This window comes from Mya arenaria, chromosome 16 (assembly GCF_026914265.1).
Source record: "Mya arenaria isolate MELC-2E11 chromosome 16, ASM2691426v1".
Lineage (NCBI taxonomy): Eukaryota > Metazoa > Mollusca > Bivalvia > Myida > Myidae > Mya > Mya arenaria.
The window spans coordinates 35935110-35950961 of record NC_069137.1 but is presented as its reverse complement, the minus strand read 5'-3'; the positions used below and the strand labels follow the sequence as shown (position 1 = coordinate 35950961).

The 15852-nt window shown below is 34.1% G+C and overlaps 1 protein-coding gene across 1 annotated transcript in view; it reads right to left on the bottom strand.

The window, feature by feature from the left end:
• LOC128221257 (uncharacterized) overlaps positions 1–15852 on the bottom strand; it is a 130944-nt gene that overhangs the window by 33919 nt on the left and 81173 nt on the right. Inside the window, exon 11 of the mRNA XM_052929797.1 lies at positions 7867–14532. Coding sequence (XP_052785757.1) covers positions 7867–14532 — 6666 coding nt within the window. The remainder of the gene's footprint in view (positions 1–7866; positions 14533–15852) is intronic.

The following is a 15852-nucleotide window of genomic DNA, read 5'->3' as shown; positions in this document are numbered from 1 at the left end:
TTCACATATTATAGGAAATATAATTTTATGAACAGCCTGTCTCATAAATAGTTTTCATGTTTTTGAATGAACAGCATATAAGGATGTAATACAAGGTTTTATATTGTTTATACTTTTGAACTATATTAACTATATATATAAACTTATATATATGCATATTAAAATAAATTAAGTTTCAATGTAACTTGTATGAATTCAATAAAGCTTAAATTTATAAGTTATAAATTTAAATGACTTAATATTGAACCCCAAGTTACTAAATGAATTCCAGTTTTAAAGGTCATGAACTGCACTTAGAGGTTCATGAACTGCCATTAAAGTTAATGAACTGCCATACTATTCATGAACTTAGGCATTCATGAATTTTAAGTTCATAAATTTTGTCTTGGAGTTCATGAATTTCATATTCATGAACAAGTTCATGAATTTCTTCAAATTCATGAACTATAGTTCATGACCTTCATGAACCTCTTTCACAGGGTAATAATGCATTTCACAATATTCCCCCGCAAAATCTTTGTAAACAAACTTAATTTAGCTTTTAGTTCAGCTTTGTCAGCAGAACCAGGGTGCTACTGTTGAAAAACTCCCAGACTCATTTCATGGTTAGTTTAACACACGCTGCTATTGATAAAGTAGTTGTTTGTTTGGTCTGGCATAATAATACATCTGAGTCACTTAGCATTATTGTCTTTTTCTTGTAACAAACATTTCATACTTTGATTTTGAGCGTGAGAGTTTAAAAATATTATTATGTGTATTTTAAAGACTTCCTGTTTCCACTTATGGTTCTTATAATGTATTTAGCTATTGCGCATTTGTTGTTTAATTTGCCTCACAGAAAATATTAAACAATAGAGACGATGCGAAAAAAACACTACTTGTATGGGAACGTTGACGTGCAGACTACTTTTTGAGCACTATGTTATCCAAGTATATGCATATTGTACAAGTTTCAAATACCATGTAAAAAAAAGCATGAGGAAAAATTCAGATTTATGCAAAAATCAGCGAGCCCAGAAATACAAGTTTACACTGAAATTTCGCAAAACAATTTTTAAATTCAACCCAAACTTTTACACATACGTATTACAAGCCACTATACATACAAGTTCTCATACATGAAGTGTTTCGCAATCATATTTTTATCCTAATAATCATTTCCAACAGTTTTACAGTTATATCATGTTACTTTCACAAAATATTTAATCAAATCGTGACTGTGTAATAATGTTTGAATGCTTCAACAGATTTAACGACTCGGAAAGCGACTTTACAAATTGTCCAACTTGTAACATTTTACCTTAACCATAATCAACACTTTTTTTTACAAAACACACTATAAGAACAAACACAGAAAATAATTAATTCCACAACACAACATTGATATCATAGAACTGCCTCACACTAAAAACACAACAAAAACACTAGAAAATCCCCCGGAAAATCATTCCAATAAGAAAATCGCACCAAACATCTGATAAACCTATCACAGTAACATCAAATACTCCTGTTCAATCACTTAAAATCTCCAGTAAACGTTTCCCAATCCATGAAGAAAAAGTCATAGAACATAAAAACACTTACTGATTGTAATCCAAAAATCTATCTAGGTACGCAATACAGAACCAAAATGGAAAAGAGAAAATACTTTACCTATCCAAGAAAAGATAGGGTTCTTATCTGTAAGCATAACATAAAACCTCAGTGCAGGAATTTCCTTGGTTGTTGGTATGAAGCCAAACTCATGCATTTATTATTTTGTCTAGAAATATACTACAGTTAGGCCACAGAAAAATACTCCCTACATTCTCATTTTGAATTTCAAACCAGTATTGGAGTAGTGTAGATTTATTGTTTTTAAAAAAATTCATTTGATTTGTTCAAATTTCAGTGACTTTTTTTTACCATGTTCCAAAAAAGCCAAACAATAGTTGATGCAGGTCACGTTCTGCGCTCATGCAGTGGGAATATGAAACTAAAGATAAATAGATTTGTCTGGGAATATTACAGTAACATTAACAATCTATCAGTCTGAGAGGAGTATCCCATTTTGTATGGGAAGGAAATGGTTATAAAGATGTAATGGATATTTTGCATCATAAACAAACACTTAAGTCAAAATGAACTGTAGCACCAGACACACTTTTCAAAGTAATCACCACAGTGACCATAAAACACATTATAAGTTTCAATAATAAAACCTCTCCATTATCAATAGTTTCAAAAAAAGTGTGAATCATCAGCACCATCAACGCTTGCATCATGATCATGATCATCTAGTCATCATCACCATCTCACCATCATCATCTTCACCAACTACATCATCATCATCATCATCATCATCATCATCATCATCATCTCCATCATCATCATCATCATCATCATCATCATCATCATCATCATCATCATCATCATCATCATCATCATCATCTCCATCACATCATCATCATCTTCACCAACCCCACCATCATCATCATCATCATCATCATCATCATCATCATCATCATCATCATCATCATCATCATCATCATCATCATCATCTCCATCACATCATCATCTTCACCATCACCATCACTGTCCTCCTTTTCCTCCTCCTACTTCCCATCAACCTCCTCATCATCATCATCACCATCACCTTCTTTATCATCATATCATCATCATCATGACACAATCATCATCATCATCATAATCATCATCATCATTATCATCGTCATCATCATCATCATTATCACTATGGAATCATTACCCCCTCCTCCTCATCATCATCATCATCATCACTATCATCAATTCATTACCTCCTCCTCCTCATCATCATCATCACCATCATTGAATCATTACCTCCTCCTCATCATCATCATCATCATCACTATCATCAATTCATTACCTCCTCCTCCTCCTCATCATTATCATCAAATCATTACCTCCTCCTCCTCCTCCTCCTCCTCATCATCATCATCATCATCATCATCATCATCATCATCACTATCATCAATTCATTACCTCCTCCACCTCATCATCATCATCACCATCATTGAATCATTACCTCCTCCTCATCATCATCATCATCATCACTATCATCAATTCATTACCTCCTCCTCCTCCTCATCATTATCATCAAATCATTACCTCCTCCTCCTCCTCCTCCTCCTCCTCATCATCATCATCATCATCATCATCATCATCATCATCATCATCATCACTATCATCGAATCATTACCTCCTCTTCCTCATCATCATCATCATCACTATCATCGAATCATTACCTCCTCCTCCTCCTCATCATCATCATCACTATCATCGAATCATTACCTCCTCCTCCTCCTCCTCATCACTATCATCGAATCATTACCTCCTCCTCCTCCTCATCATCATCAACATCATCGAATCATTACCTCCTCCTCATCATCATCACCAACATCGAATCATACCTCCTCCTCATCATCATCATCATCACCATTATCATCAAATCATTACCTCCTCCTCCTCCTCCTCCTCCTCCTCATCATCATCATCACTATCATCGAATCATTACCTCCTCCTCATCATCATCACCATCATCGAATCATTACCTCCTCCTCCTCCTCCTCATCACCATCATTGAATCATTATCATCAGCATCAGCATCATCACCATCACCATCACCATCACCATCATCATCACCATTGAATCATAATTGAATCATTACCTCCTCCTCTTTCGCATCACCATCATCACCATCACCATCTTCATCATTATCACAACAGCAGAAAAGAAAACCATGAAAACTTAATATTATACATGAGCTTAAATTTATAAAACAGTAAGGGAACAAACTCTTGTTAAGTATAACTGGAAAAATTTCTTGCATTAATACTCTTGAGCATTATTTTATTGTGCTATTTCACATATGTCCTTATTCGTTTAACATGATATTTTGTATTGCAAAAGTGGTTAGATAAAATATTTATTCATGCATATTTATCAAATTGTGTTCTGTATAATTTCCTTTTAAAATTCCTTTAATACAGTAACATTAGCAACAAAAGTGCGGAGTAGCACATGCAAATGCTTGTCTGTCAAAAGGGGCATGACTTCAATGAATATTAGAGCCAGAGTGATGGGCCTTGCTGTACTTGTGTGTATTGTCTCTAGCAACATGTGACTGGTACCATGCTTTATTTGAATATCTATTTATGGCTGTTAGGTTAATGTTTGTACACAACAATGATGATGCCAAGACTCTTAGTGAATGACATCAATTTTTTCTTCTTCAAAAAACCAACAAGTTAAAATTAAGATCACCACGCTTGATTTCAAAGGATAACTGTAAAAATCATACAAAAAGCTCTTATGAAGAATATTTAATTAGATTTACTACTTTTTACCTGGATGGAAAACAACTGTTAGTGGATGTCTTGTTTGTCACAAAATATAGTAACCCATATGCGGCGTTAAATACACATATTTGTTGTTCAGTTAGCACACTCGCTTCTCACCTAAGCCACGCGGGTTCGATTCCTGCCTTGGGTGCATGTGAGTCTGGTTTGTGGTCCCCATGCCGGACAAGTGGGTTTTCTCCGGGTTCTCCCACATAACAAGACCACCCTCTTGCATAAAATTGTGTCGACGAGGGTGATTAATATAATACTGCAATAACGTGTTTCAAAATCTTTGTAAAATAATTATGTTTAAAATAAATAAGCATTCTTTATCTCCTTCTTAGTAAAATTTATAAAATAATTATTTAATTGGTTACATAACACAAAAGCTAACACTGTACAAAAGAAGTTCCTCAATGAAATCTACACAAAACTTCTATCTCCAGTAAGTTTCCTGCCACCACTCGAGTGACAAATATATGAAACCAATCTTTAAAATTATCATTAAAATTAAATGATTTCAATAAAATTCCTTTAATATTTTTACACCAAATTCATACTTTATTAAAACCTACATTTCTATAACCAATGAAATCTCCTATCAGCCTTTGATGTTGATTAAACTTAATTGTTAAGAATTGCAGTAATAAAATTTGAGTTTTTCGGGTTTCACAAATCATAAAATTATTGTCAGTTATAATCTAAGTCAGTTATAACATATTGTATAAAACATTCACTCGCTCAGCCCTTGTTAATCATTTATATTTTATACAGTCGGCTGATTTAATTCAATTCAATTCAATTCAATATCTTTATTTCCTCCTTGTAGGAGATATGCATTTTATATACACATAGAAAAGTCAATATTCAATATTCTAATGGAGCATTGCAAATATGTACAACATGTGCTCAATAAGGGTGATTAGTGTACAATATGTACTCTTCATTGAGTCACATATGTGTCACATTCAACTTAAACTCCATGAACACATTTGGAGATGTACTGAAATGATATCAGTAAGAATGTCATGTTCGCGTCATCTTCAAGTTAAGAACTTTACTTAAGTTAACAATGCTGTTATCGTCATCATTGTTAACTTTCAAATTGTTACTGCTCTGGAAGTTTAATGGATACACTTGTGATCTGCTGTTTTCCTAACAAAATTTCAGACAACTGTTTCAGCTGTACTTATTTATATTAAAATATGTGAGCACATCACAAATATATCATGTTTAAAAGTTAACAACGGTGTGGTTCAATTTAACAAGGTTCTGAGCAATTCATGCCATGCAATATGTTCTGAATATAAGATATCAAATCATGAACTTGAAAATTAGAAAAAAAAAAATCCAACAATTAAAGATAAGACCAAAAAAATAAAATTGTTTGTTTAGGGTAACCTTCCCAAAATTTCTAGGTAGGGTAGGTAGGGATTTTTTTTATATTTTTTTTCACAATCTGTCGTAAGTTCAGAGTGTTTTCTTGCACACCAGGCAGTCTTTCCTACATTACTGTCATTGCCTGACTTTGTTTTATCATATAAAAAATAATTCTGATTAAAATCTGCATTTATCCGCCCTTCGTTACTCTCTATTCGCTAACGAATATTTTTTTTTGCTCAGAAATGGAAAAAAAATAGTTAGGGTCGGTGCATTTTTATAGGTAGGGTCGGGTTACCCGAAACGGACATAATTTTTTTAAGGCCTAAGATTGTATATCTGAACTTGTTAGTATCCGATACAGCTGGGCCTGTAATCATAAAACATTTTAAGTCATTTCTTAACTTAAGTTGATTGCCTACGATTTTCATAGTCAACTCAAAAGAAAAGAATAAGTGTTTTTAACATAAAAGTATATATGTATTAATTCAACACAATCAATAAAAATGAAGAATTTCAGTTTTTATATCAAATGACCAGTGAGTTTCTTTAAACTTAGGAAAATTATTTATTGTAGGAAATGACTTTAGATGTTTATATGTATACCAGCCCTGGAACCATGCGATATAAATAACTCTGGAGTTAGTATTAGAAGTCAAAATTAAGTATTAAAGCTGCACTCTCACAGATTGAATGTTTTGACAACTTTTTTATTTTTTGTCTTGGAACGAGCTAATTTTTGCAAAAATCCATGGAAACCAGTTATATAAGACTGCTGACAAAAAATAGATCGCAGATTTTTAATTTAAGTTCAAACAATGATGTTTTATGCTTTTAAGCAATAAAACGTTAATTATCGAACGGAAATATGAAAATCTATGATCTGATGTTTTGTCAGCAATCTTATATCATTGGTTTACAGATATTTACGCAAAAATTTGCTCTTTCCAAGACAAAAAATAAAAAAGTTGTAAAAACGGTAAATCTGTGAGGGTGCAGCTTTAAATAACATGACAGAAAGGACAAAAAATCCTTAAAATCTTTTCCCAAGTGGTATTATGGCCGGGAGAAATGCATCCACTACACTAGAACCACTGCCCAATAGGAATAAACTACAACCCTATTGTTCCACCCATTCCAAACTCTACCTGCGATCTATTTTCTCTCAAACATTTTAATTGGTCCAAAGTGGCAGTTCCAAGTCTAGTGAGCATTTCATCTGCATGAAATATTGCGCTCCCAGAACGGGCCAATATTTTGGGTACCTCAGATGCCTGTTGCAATGAAACAATGGAAATACTTATTTTAAAACTGGATCTTGTGATAATCTGATTTGACCACAAAGTCGGACAATTCTGGATATATATCACAAGTGCTCTCTTGTCCGGAAAATCTACATACTTATCACTTTGTTTACGAAACAAAACTCTACAGATACTATTTATTGTGTCCACTTAAAGCCCTCAAACACCCACCATCATTGTAAGTAAATCCACTTATATACTTAACACTCATCTCAATTGAAAAACCAAACAGAGTAAACAATCAAACTCATACATACATACACACTGAAATAAATCTTAGCGCCTATCTAATACATACCACATCACACATTTCACAACATTATATCTATCCCATGATTTAAAGCTGATTAAAAAGCTCAACAGAGCTTTATTGTTAAATGCCTTGCAGTCATTGGCTTTTAGACTTTTGGATGAACATGCCTGAATCCTACGTATACATTATGTACTTGTGCTTGCCATCAAATTTTGTCAACAAGCCCTGCTATATTAAATTGAGAATGAAAGCAAGCCTGGAAATTATTTACCAGAACGGAGCTTGTGCTAATTTCGACCACTGGTCTTGCCCGCTTAAAATATAACAATATCTTACCTCATCCTACTCAAATAGTGGTATCTTAACTTATCTGATCCGACTAAAAATAAAACTTATCTCATTCCGACTCAAAATTCAATTCATCTTATTAAAGACTCCAGATCTTTTCTTATCAGACTCAAATGAACATATTATATGATCTTGTCTTATCAAATTAATAATAGTGTTATTATACTGAAAAAAAATCTGATCTTAAAAGACTAAAACAAACTAATCTTATCTCACTCACCTGTTTCCCCTCCTCATGTATGATGTCATGTCCTCCACCAGCATATGCCTCGTCGCTATCTGTCGGTGGATCCATCACACTGTCAATCGAGATACTCATTCGCCCAGCCGACGTGTAGAATATTTCCTTCCTTGTAAAGTATTCCTGACTTTTAGTCTTCGGTCTAGCACCAGTGTCAGATACACCATCTTCAGAATTGTCTTTTATCAAAGGTTTGTATTTATTCTGTTCTGTTACAACTTCTGAAGTTTCATTTGTAGTTTCAAGATTTTTACTTAAATCTAGATTTGGTTGTCTTTGTTTACTGTCAGTTTCTGTATTATTGCTTAACTCAGAAATAATAAGTTCTGATTCTGTTTCAGTTATCATGTCACTTTCTTTCTCACTTGTGTAAGTTTCACTTGTAATTTCTGAAGAATCAGGATTATCTATTGAAATACTGGTGTTTTCTTCATCACTTGTTTGTGGATTGTAGACCTCAGGTTCATGTTCAAACATGCCAATTTCACTCTCAATGTTTGTATTACTCAGTTCTGTATTATCTGACAGAGCTGTAATATGTTCTTCAGCAATAACTTTATTCTGATCCTCGTCAACTGATTCTACATGTTCTGAATCTTCCTTGACATCTAGTAATTTCATCTCCTCCAATTCATCTTTTTCTTTAGATTTGGTTTCTTCGATTTGATTGACTTTAACCCTGTCTACAGTTTCAGCATTCAAATCTTCAATCAAACTTTTATCAACTATTTCATCTTTAATATCGACATCATCAGGTTCAACTTTGTGATCATAATCTTCGGCATTTTCAGGCAACCTAAAAGGAGCTGTGTCTACATTCTCAGCTTTTAATTCTTTAACCATTTCATTAACTGTTTCATCTTTATTATCAACATTTCCAGTTTCCAGTTTGTCATCATTACCTTCACCAATATTTCCAGTCAAATTTAAGTCAGCTGTGTCTACATTTTCAGTGTTAAAATCTTCACCAACTATTTCATTGTTAATTTCACCATCATCCAATTTAAGAAAGCCATCATTATCTTCTGCATTTTCAGTAATACTGAAGTCAGCTGTGTCTACATTTTCTTCTTCTGTCAAATCTTGTATGATTTCATTTACCATTTCATCTTTAATTTCAACATTGCCCGATTGTATTATGTCATTACCATCATACACATTCTCTGTCATCCCCCTGTCCTCCAATACATCTTTTTCTTTAGAATCATTTTCTTCATCTTTATTGACTTCAACAATGTCTACAGTTTCAGCATTAAAATCTTCATTTACATCTTTATCAACAATTTCATCTTTAATTTCAACATCATCAGGTTCAAGTGTGTCATCATTATCTTTGATATTTTCAGTCATACTAAAGGGAGTTGTGTCTACATTTTTAGCAGTCAAATCTTGCATGATTTCATTTCCTATTTCATCTTTAATTTGAGCATTGCCTGATTGTATTATGTCATTTCCATCATACACATTCTCAGCCATCCCTCGGTCCTCCAATTCATCTTTTTCTTTAGAATCAGTTTCTTCAATTTGATTGACATCAACAATGTCTACAGTTTCAGAATTCAAATCTTCAATTACATCTTTATCAACTATTTCATCTTTAATTTCAAAATCATCAGGATCAAGTTTGTCATCATACTCTTCACCATTTTCAGTCAACCTAAACGGAGCTGTTTCTACATTCTCAGCAATGAATTCTTTAACCATTTCATCAACTTTTCTATCTTTATTATCAACATTTTCAGTTTCCAGTGTGTCTTCATTACCTTCACCAATATTTCCAGTCAAACTAAATTCTGTTGTGTCTACATTTTCAGCATTTAAATCTTCATCAACTATTTCATCCTTATTTTCAACATCATCAGATTCAAGTAAGTCATCATTATCTTCCTCATTCTTAGTTATACTTAAGTCAACTATATCTCCTTTTTCAGCATTTAAATCTTTCAATATCTCATTTACTATTTCATCTTTAATTTCAACATTGTCTGATTGAAGGATGTTATCACTATCAACAACTTTCTCAGTCAGGTTTGGGTAAACTATGTCTACGTTTTTAGCATTTACATCTTTACCTATTTCATTATCCAGTTCATCTTTGGTTTCAACATTGTCCGGTTCAAGAATGTCACCATTATCTGCCGCACCTTCAGTCACACTAAAGTTAACCGTGTCTAAACTTTCAGCATTCAGATCTTCAACAATCTCATCAACCAGTTCATTTTGAAGTTCAGCATCATCAGGTTCAAGTACATCAGCATTATCATCACCAATATTTTCAGTCATGCTAAAATCAGCACCATAATCAGTTATATCTTCTACATCATAATCTGGTGACTCCTCAGTACTAATTACAATGTCAGGTACAACAGTTTCTTGTCTTATAAGCAATGAACTTGGAGTCTTTTCAGTTTCAGATTTCTTAATTTCAACAGTGTTTACACTCTCTGGCCTGTCAGTTTCTTCATATTCTGGAAAGGAAAATGACCTGTAAGAACCATCTCTTGGTATTTTCTTTATCCCAGGTTCAATAGCACCATCTACATGCTCTTGCACTGAACTACTTTCTTCCATTGATGTTTCATCACACGGCGATGTCAATTCATCCGGGGAAGGAATATCAATCAAACCAGTAGTTTCTGCTTCAGTTGTTTCTGTCACATCTTTGTCAGGGGAAAGAACAGGAGATATATCTTCAGATATATTTATCCTATAGCTACCCTCAGTTGTTGTAGAGCTTGCGTCAGAGTCGCTGGATTCATCTTCTAGCGTTGGAACAATATCATTCATTGCATCAGTAATTTCTTCTTCAATCTGTTCAGTTTGCTTCATCTCAAGATAAATTTCAGTTGCACTTGCTATTGCTTCATTTACCATAGTATCTGCCACCTTATTAATCTGTTCTTCAACATTTTCTGTGCTCTTATCATTCCTTTCAACACTCAGTTCTTCCACTGGTTCAGCAGATTTGAATTCCCCTAAAGCATCACGAAATGCAACACTGACCAAATCATCTGCTATACCTTCTAAGGCTTCATGATTTAACTCATTAATACCCCTTTCATCATCAGCAAACCTCACGAAAGGTTTAGGCATTATCATCCTTTTATCTTCATCATCATCCTCATCATCTTCCTCATAACCAGATTCAGGTTTCACATCTGGAATCATTGGGTTAATCTCATATCCAATATCAAACACTTCTTCACTAGGACTTTCTATTGGGGAGAAAGCATTGCCTTTCTCTATATTTTGAAGAACCGTTCCCTGAATCTCTGCATCTAGTGCTTGAAACATTCCAGCTCTTTTTCTTGCAATATCAGTCACTCTATCAATTTCATTGTCAATTCCTCCTGCTCCAACATTAGATATATCCATGTCATCGCTATTAACTGAAAATCCCGTTGAGTTTACTGAGCTTCTTGATTCACCTGTTCCTTTTGTATTATCAGGCTCAACGTTCTCTTTATTATCATATTCAGCTTCATCATCAGCAAGCCTATCATCTTCAGTTGTAACTCCACTCATGTATTCAGCTTCTACTTCATAGAAACCATCTTGTTCACTTTCATTAGAAATGCTGCTGTTTTCAACACTTGAGGCCAGATCAATACTTATCTGGGGCATCCCTGGGCCAGTCTTCAATGTTACCTTTTTAAAATCAAAAGATTTATCATTTTCATCAAACCCATCATTTTCATCATTTTCAAAATCATAGAAACCTTTCGTATAGTCTTCATCCGGAGTCTCTACTGAAGAAACAGTTCCAATTGTAGCTGTGCTAGCATTCATTAAGTCAGCAGGTACAATTTCTGATATAATTTCAACTGTTTTCTGGCCTGCAAAGTCATCAATTGTCTGTACAGTTGGTGGAAAATCACCACCATTTTCATAGTTGATTTCATAAAATCCAGTTTCATTTTCTCTGAAGTTTGTCTCATATGCTGAACTTGTCATACATTGAGTTCCATCATCTATCTGTTCACTTTCTTCGTTTACTTCATAATATCCACTACCATGATCTTCATTGGGAGTTTCTACTGAAGACTCACTTTGGACTGTCTGTGCACTTTCTGTCATAAGGCCATCAATGATAATTATGTTGTTATCAGTACCTGATGTTTGAACTATTCCTTCACTATTGCTTGCTACATCAGTCTCCAGCCTCCCGTCATGCTTCAGCTGATTACTTTGTATAATTTCTTCGCTATTGCCAAAACCAAACATATCATCCAAAGCGTTACTAGCACCACTGTTGAAATTGTTGACTGCATCTAGAGTATTATCAGTTATCACTTCCTTTGGTTTACCATTGTCTGCTTCTAATGTGGACAACACATTCAGTGCATCATTGTCATCCCCTGAACTCTTTAAAAACACATCAAGTTCGGAAGTTGATATAGCCCCTGAATTCACCAATCTCAGTTCTGTACCATCATCAAGATTTTCATTATCATCAGTTTCATTAAATCCAAGATTGTCATAACTATTAGAAGTTTCAATCAAGTTTAGGCTTTGCTTCGGTTTTCCTGATTCAGCTGGGATAATTGCTGTCAAATTTTCAACATTTTCTCTAACAGTTACTAATTCTGATGTATCACTCTCTGAGGTTGAGCCAAAATAGCTGCTTGGATCAGGGCTTATGCTATTTCTTTCACTCAGTGTATCTTCAGTTGCTATATATTGTGATTGGTTTTCTACTAGATTTGATACAGCAGTATTGTCTTCTGTTTGCTCTCTGTGAACATCCATGTCATTGTCAACATCCAATAATACATCTGCATTGGTAATATTTTCTCCATCATTTTTAGTGCCAATTGGTTTAGTGTCTATTAGATTTGTTTCTTCAGAACCCTCTTCCACATTGTCTTTTATTTTGTTACCAAAGCTATTGCCAATCTGCCATAAGGCATTTGTTTCATCATCTGCATTTTCAGTAATCCCAGTGTCGTTGTTATAGCCAATGGTATTGATATCTGTTTCATCATCTACAGTATTAATACTCCCCACATCATTTTTAGTGCTTTGTACATTTTCATTATACTCTATATGATTTACACTGGATTCCACAGACTCTTCAGCATCATCTTCCTCATTCATACTTTCTGAGTCCTTTTCAATGTTGAGTTCAGATAAATCAACCAAACCATCCGTTACAGTATTTTCCTCTTTACTTTGAACATAGTTTGGGTCTACCCTCATGCAAACGTCACCAGCCAGTTTTTGATCAAATTTGCACTCTTCAGTGTCTGCTTTAACATCACTCTCAGGCACATTATCCTCTTGCAATGTTCCAAATATAGAAGCAGTGAGACCAGTATCATATTTGTCTCCATCAGTGCTCATTCTACCTTCTTGAGCATGTTCAGATGCTGGCAAACCGAAGTCAAGCAAATCTGTTCCTGATTCTATGACGTTTTCTTTTGCATTTGTAACCTCTGCTCCAAGTAACTTGCTATAATTGTCAGCACTCTCTTCAGGTGAAGAGTCACAAGATAATGCATTGTCTGTTTTGTCTAGTTTAAGATCAAGCTGTTTTTCAGTGTTTTCAAGAAAATCACCAAGTTCTTCTAACGAATAAGTAGCCTGCTGCACAAGAATGTTTGCCCTTGAATAGTTCTTGTCTTCATACTCATTTGGCACAACTGCTCCCATTTCATCATTTGCATTGAAATCAATTAGCATTTGAACCTTATTAGTGTCTTCATCTTTATTATCTGATACTTCTAAATCATTTTCAGACTCTAAATCAAAATCTTTGTCGGATTCTTCAGCTATTTCTGCTGATTTATATTCCACATTTTCAGTAACATCGACTTTTTCAAAAACAGATTTAAAATCACTATCAGCATTTGGTGTTTCTTCAATTTTGTCTTCCAATTTTAAATCACCATCCTCATCTATCTTTTCTGATTTTAAAGCTACATCTTCATTAACATCTATGCCTTTTTCAGAAACTGATATTGGGTTGACATCCACATTTTGTGTTTCTTCAAGTTCATCTTCCAATCTTAATTCTACATCCTCAGCTATCTCTTCTGACTTAAGTTCTATATCTTCAATTGAATCACTGACATTTTCAGAAATTGATTTAGACTCACTACCACCTGATTTATGCACACCATCACATGTTGGATCAGTCTGAATACTTGTAGTAACCATCTCTGGAAAACTATCATCAGAATCAGTTGCTTCTTGTACAAAAATTTCCGTTTTGGCAAAGCCTCCAACATCTGTTTTAAACTCACTGTCCAGTGCATTCACTTCATCATTCATTCCACCTCCACTTTCTTCATCTTCTGTTATTTCTTCTAGAGTGGCACTGATTCCATCATTTTTTTCCTCCATTTCATCATCTCTCGAACCAAGTTGATTACCATTATCATCATCCTCATTTTCCACTTCATTTATCTTATTTTCCATATCAGTTTTTTTACTAATTTCTGCATCATTTTCAACAGTGTCAGATTCGGCAACATCAGAGAATTCAATAGATTTAACAGCCTGTTCCATGTTTTCTTTAATTATCATTTCTTTGATGGTGTCTTCAATATCAGTTTTTTCCTTGAGTGGTTCAAACAATTGTTTTAAGATTTGAAAATCGCCTTCATTTCCACTGATTTTTCGGAATGATTCGCTTTCAACGACCTGAAAAATATGAAAGAAATCATAGTGCAATACGTTGTTATTTGTCTCAAATTTAAGGGATTAAACCAAACAAAACTCCCCCAACTAATTTTTGCATAGGCAGACAAAAGTCCCTCAATGCTGTGTTTTTTTTATTATGTTTCTGAGTTTTCCAGGTTATTCAACATTTAATTGAAAACTAGACACCAAATGGCGACATGTCAAGCCTGTTTAAAGAGCCTTTGGCACAGACATAATACTCTTCCATGCAATGGCAAGACAGAATAACATGGAGAGGAACAATATGTATACCTGCAAAACTATGCCTCAGCATGGTGAACCTCTAAGGCAAGTTTTTTCAAAAACCTATAATGCATGGTAAAGATACAGCTCTGATAAGGCTCAGTCCAGACAAGTCCTATCACCAGTACTCATTTTGTCATCTAACCTCTAAGTGTGACCTGGATCTTTGAGATTCAGTCCTTGGTCTTGTTGGTGACACACCACCTCATCATGGTGAACCTTCATGGCAAGTTTTTTGGAAATCTTACCATGCATGGTCAAGATAAAGCCTGGACAAGGATCATCTCAACCTTTAACCTTGACTTTGACCTGTGAGGTACTGAACTAGGTTCTTGGGGACATGCCATCTCCTCATGGTGAACATTTATGGCAAGTTTTTTGGAAATCCTACAATGCATGATCCAGATACAGCCTGGACAAGGATCATTTTAACCTTTGACCTCTAACCTTAACCTTTGATGTACAGACCCGGGTCTTGTGCCCTACACTCCACCTCATCAAGGTGAACCATCATGGCATTTTTTTGAAAATCCTAATGCATCATCAAGATACAGCTTGAATAAAGTACAGTCCGGACTGAATGAAGGACCGACGCATGCATGGACATACATGGAACAGACATTATGACATCTATGTCTCGCTCAGTGTAAGCAGGGTGAACAAGAATTAATAAATATAGCATTTCAATCAATCAAATTTCACATCTTAAACAATATTAAAGACATGGAAGAGATCAAGTTAACCCGTGCAAACATTGGATAGAGGAGCTTATCAAAATAACTAAACAAATGCAATGAAACTAAATAAAAAATAAATAAAACTAACATTTATGTAACTTAAAACCTTATTCAAACTTTGTTTTGAAAAAAATAAACTATGCAATTAAAGAAAAATTATAATGATTATAAATAAATCATTTAAAATAAAAAATAAACAATAATAAAAAAATAACTAGTCTACCAATAATGTCGTAACTATATTAGTAGCATGACTAGTTAAGTAAACATGAGTCATAAATTACCCTTAAAAACTTAATCC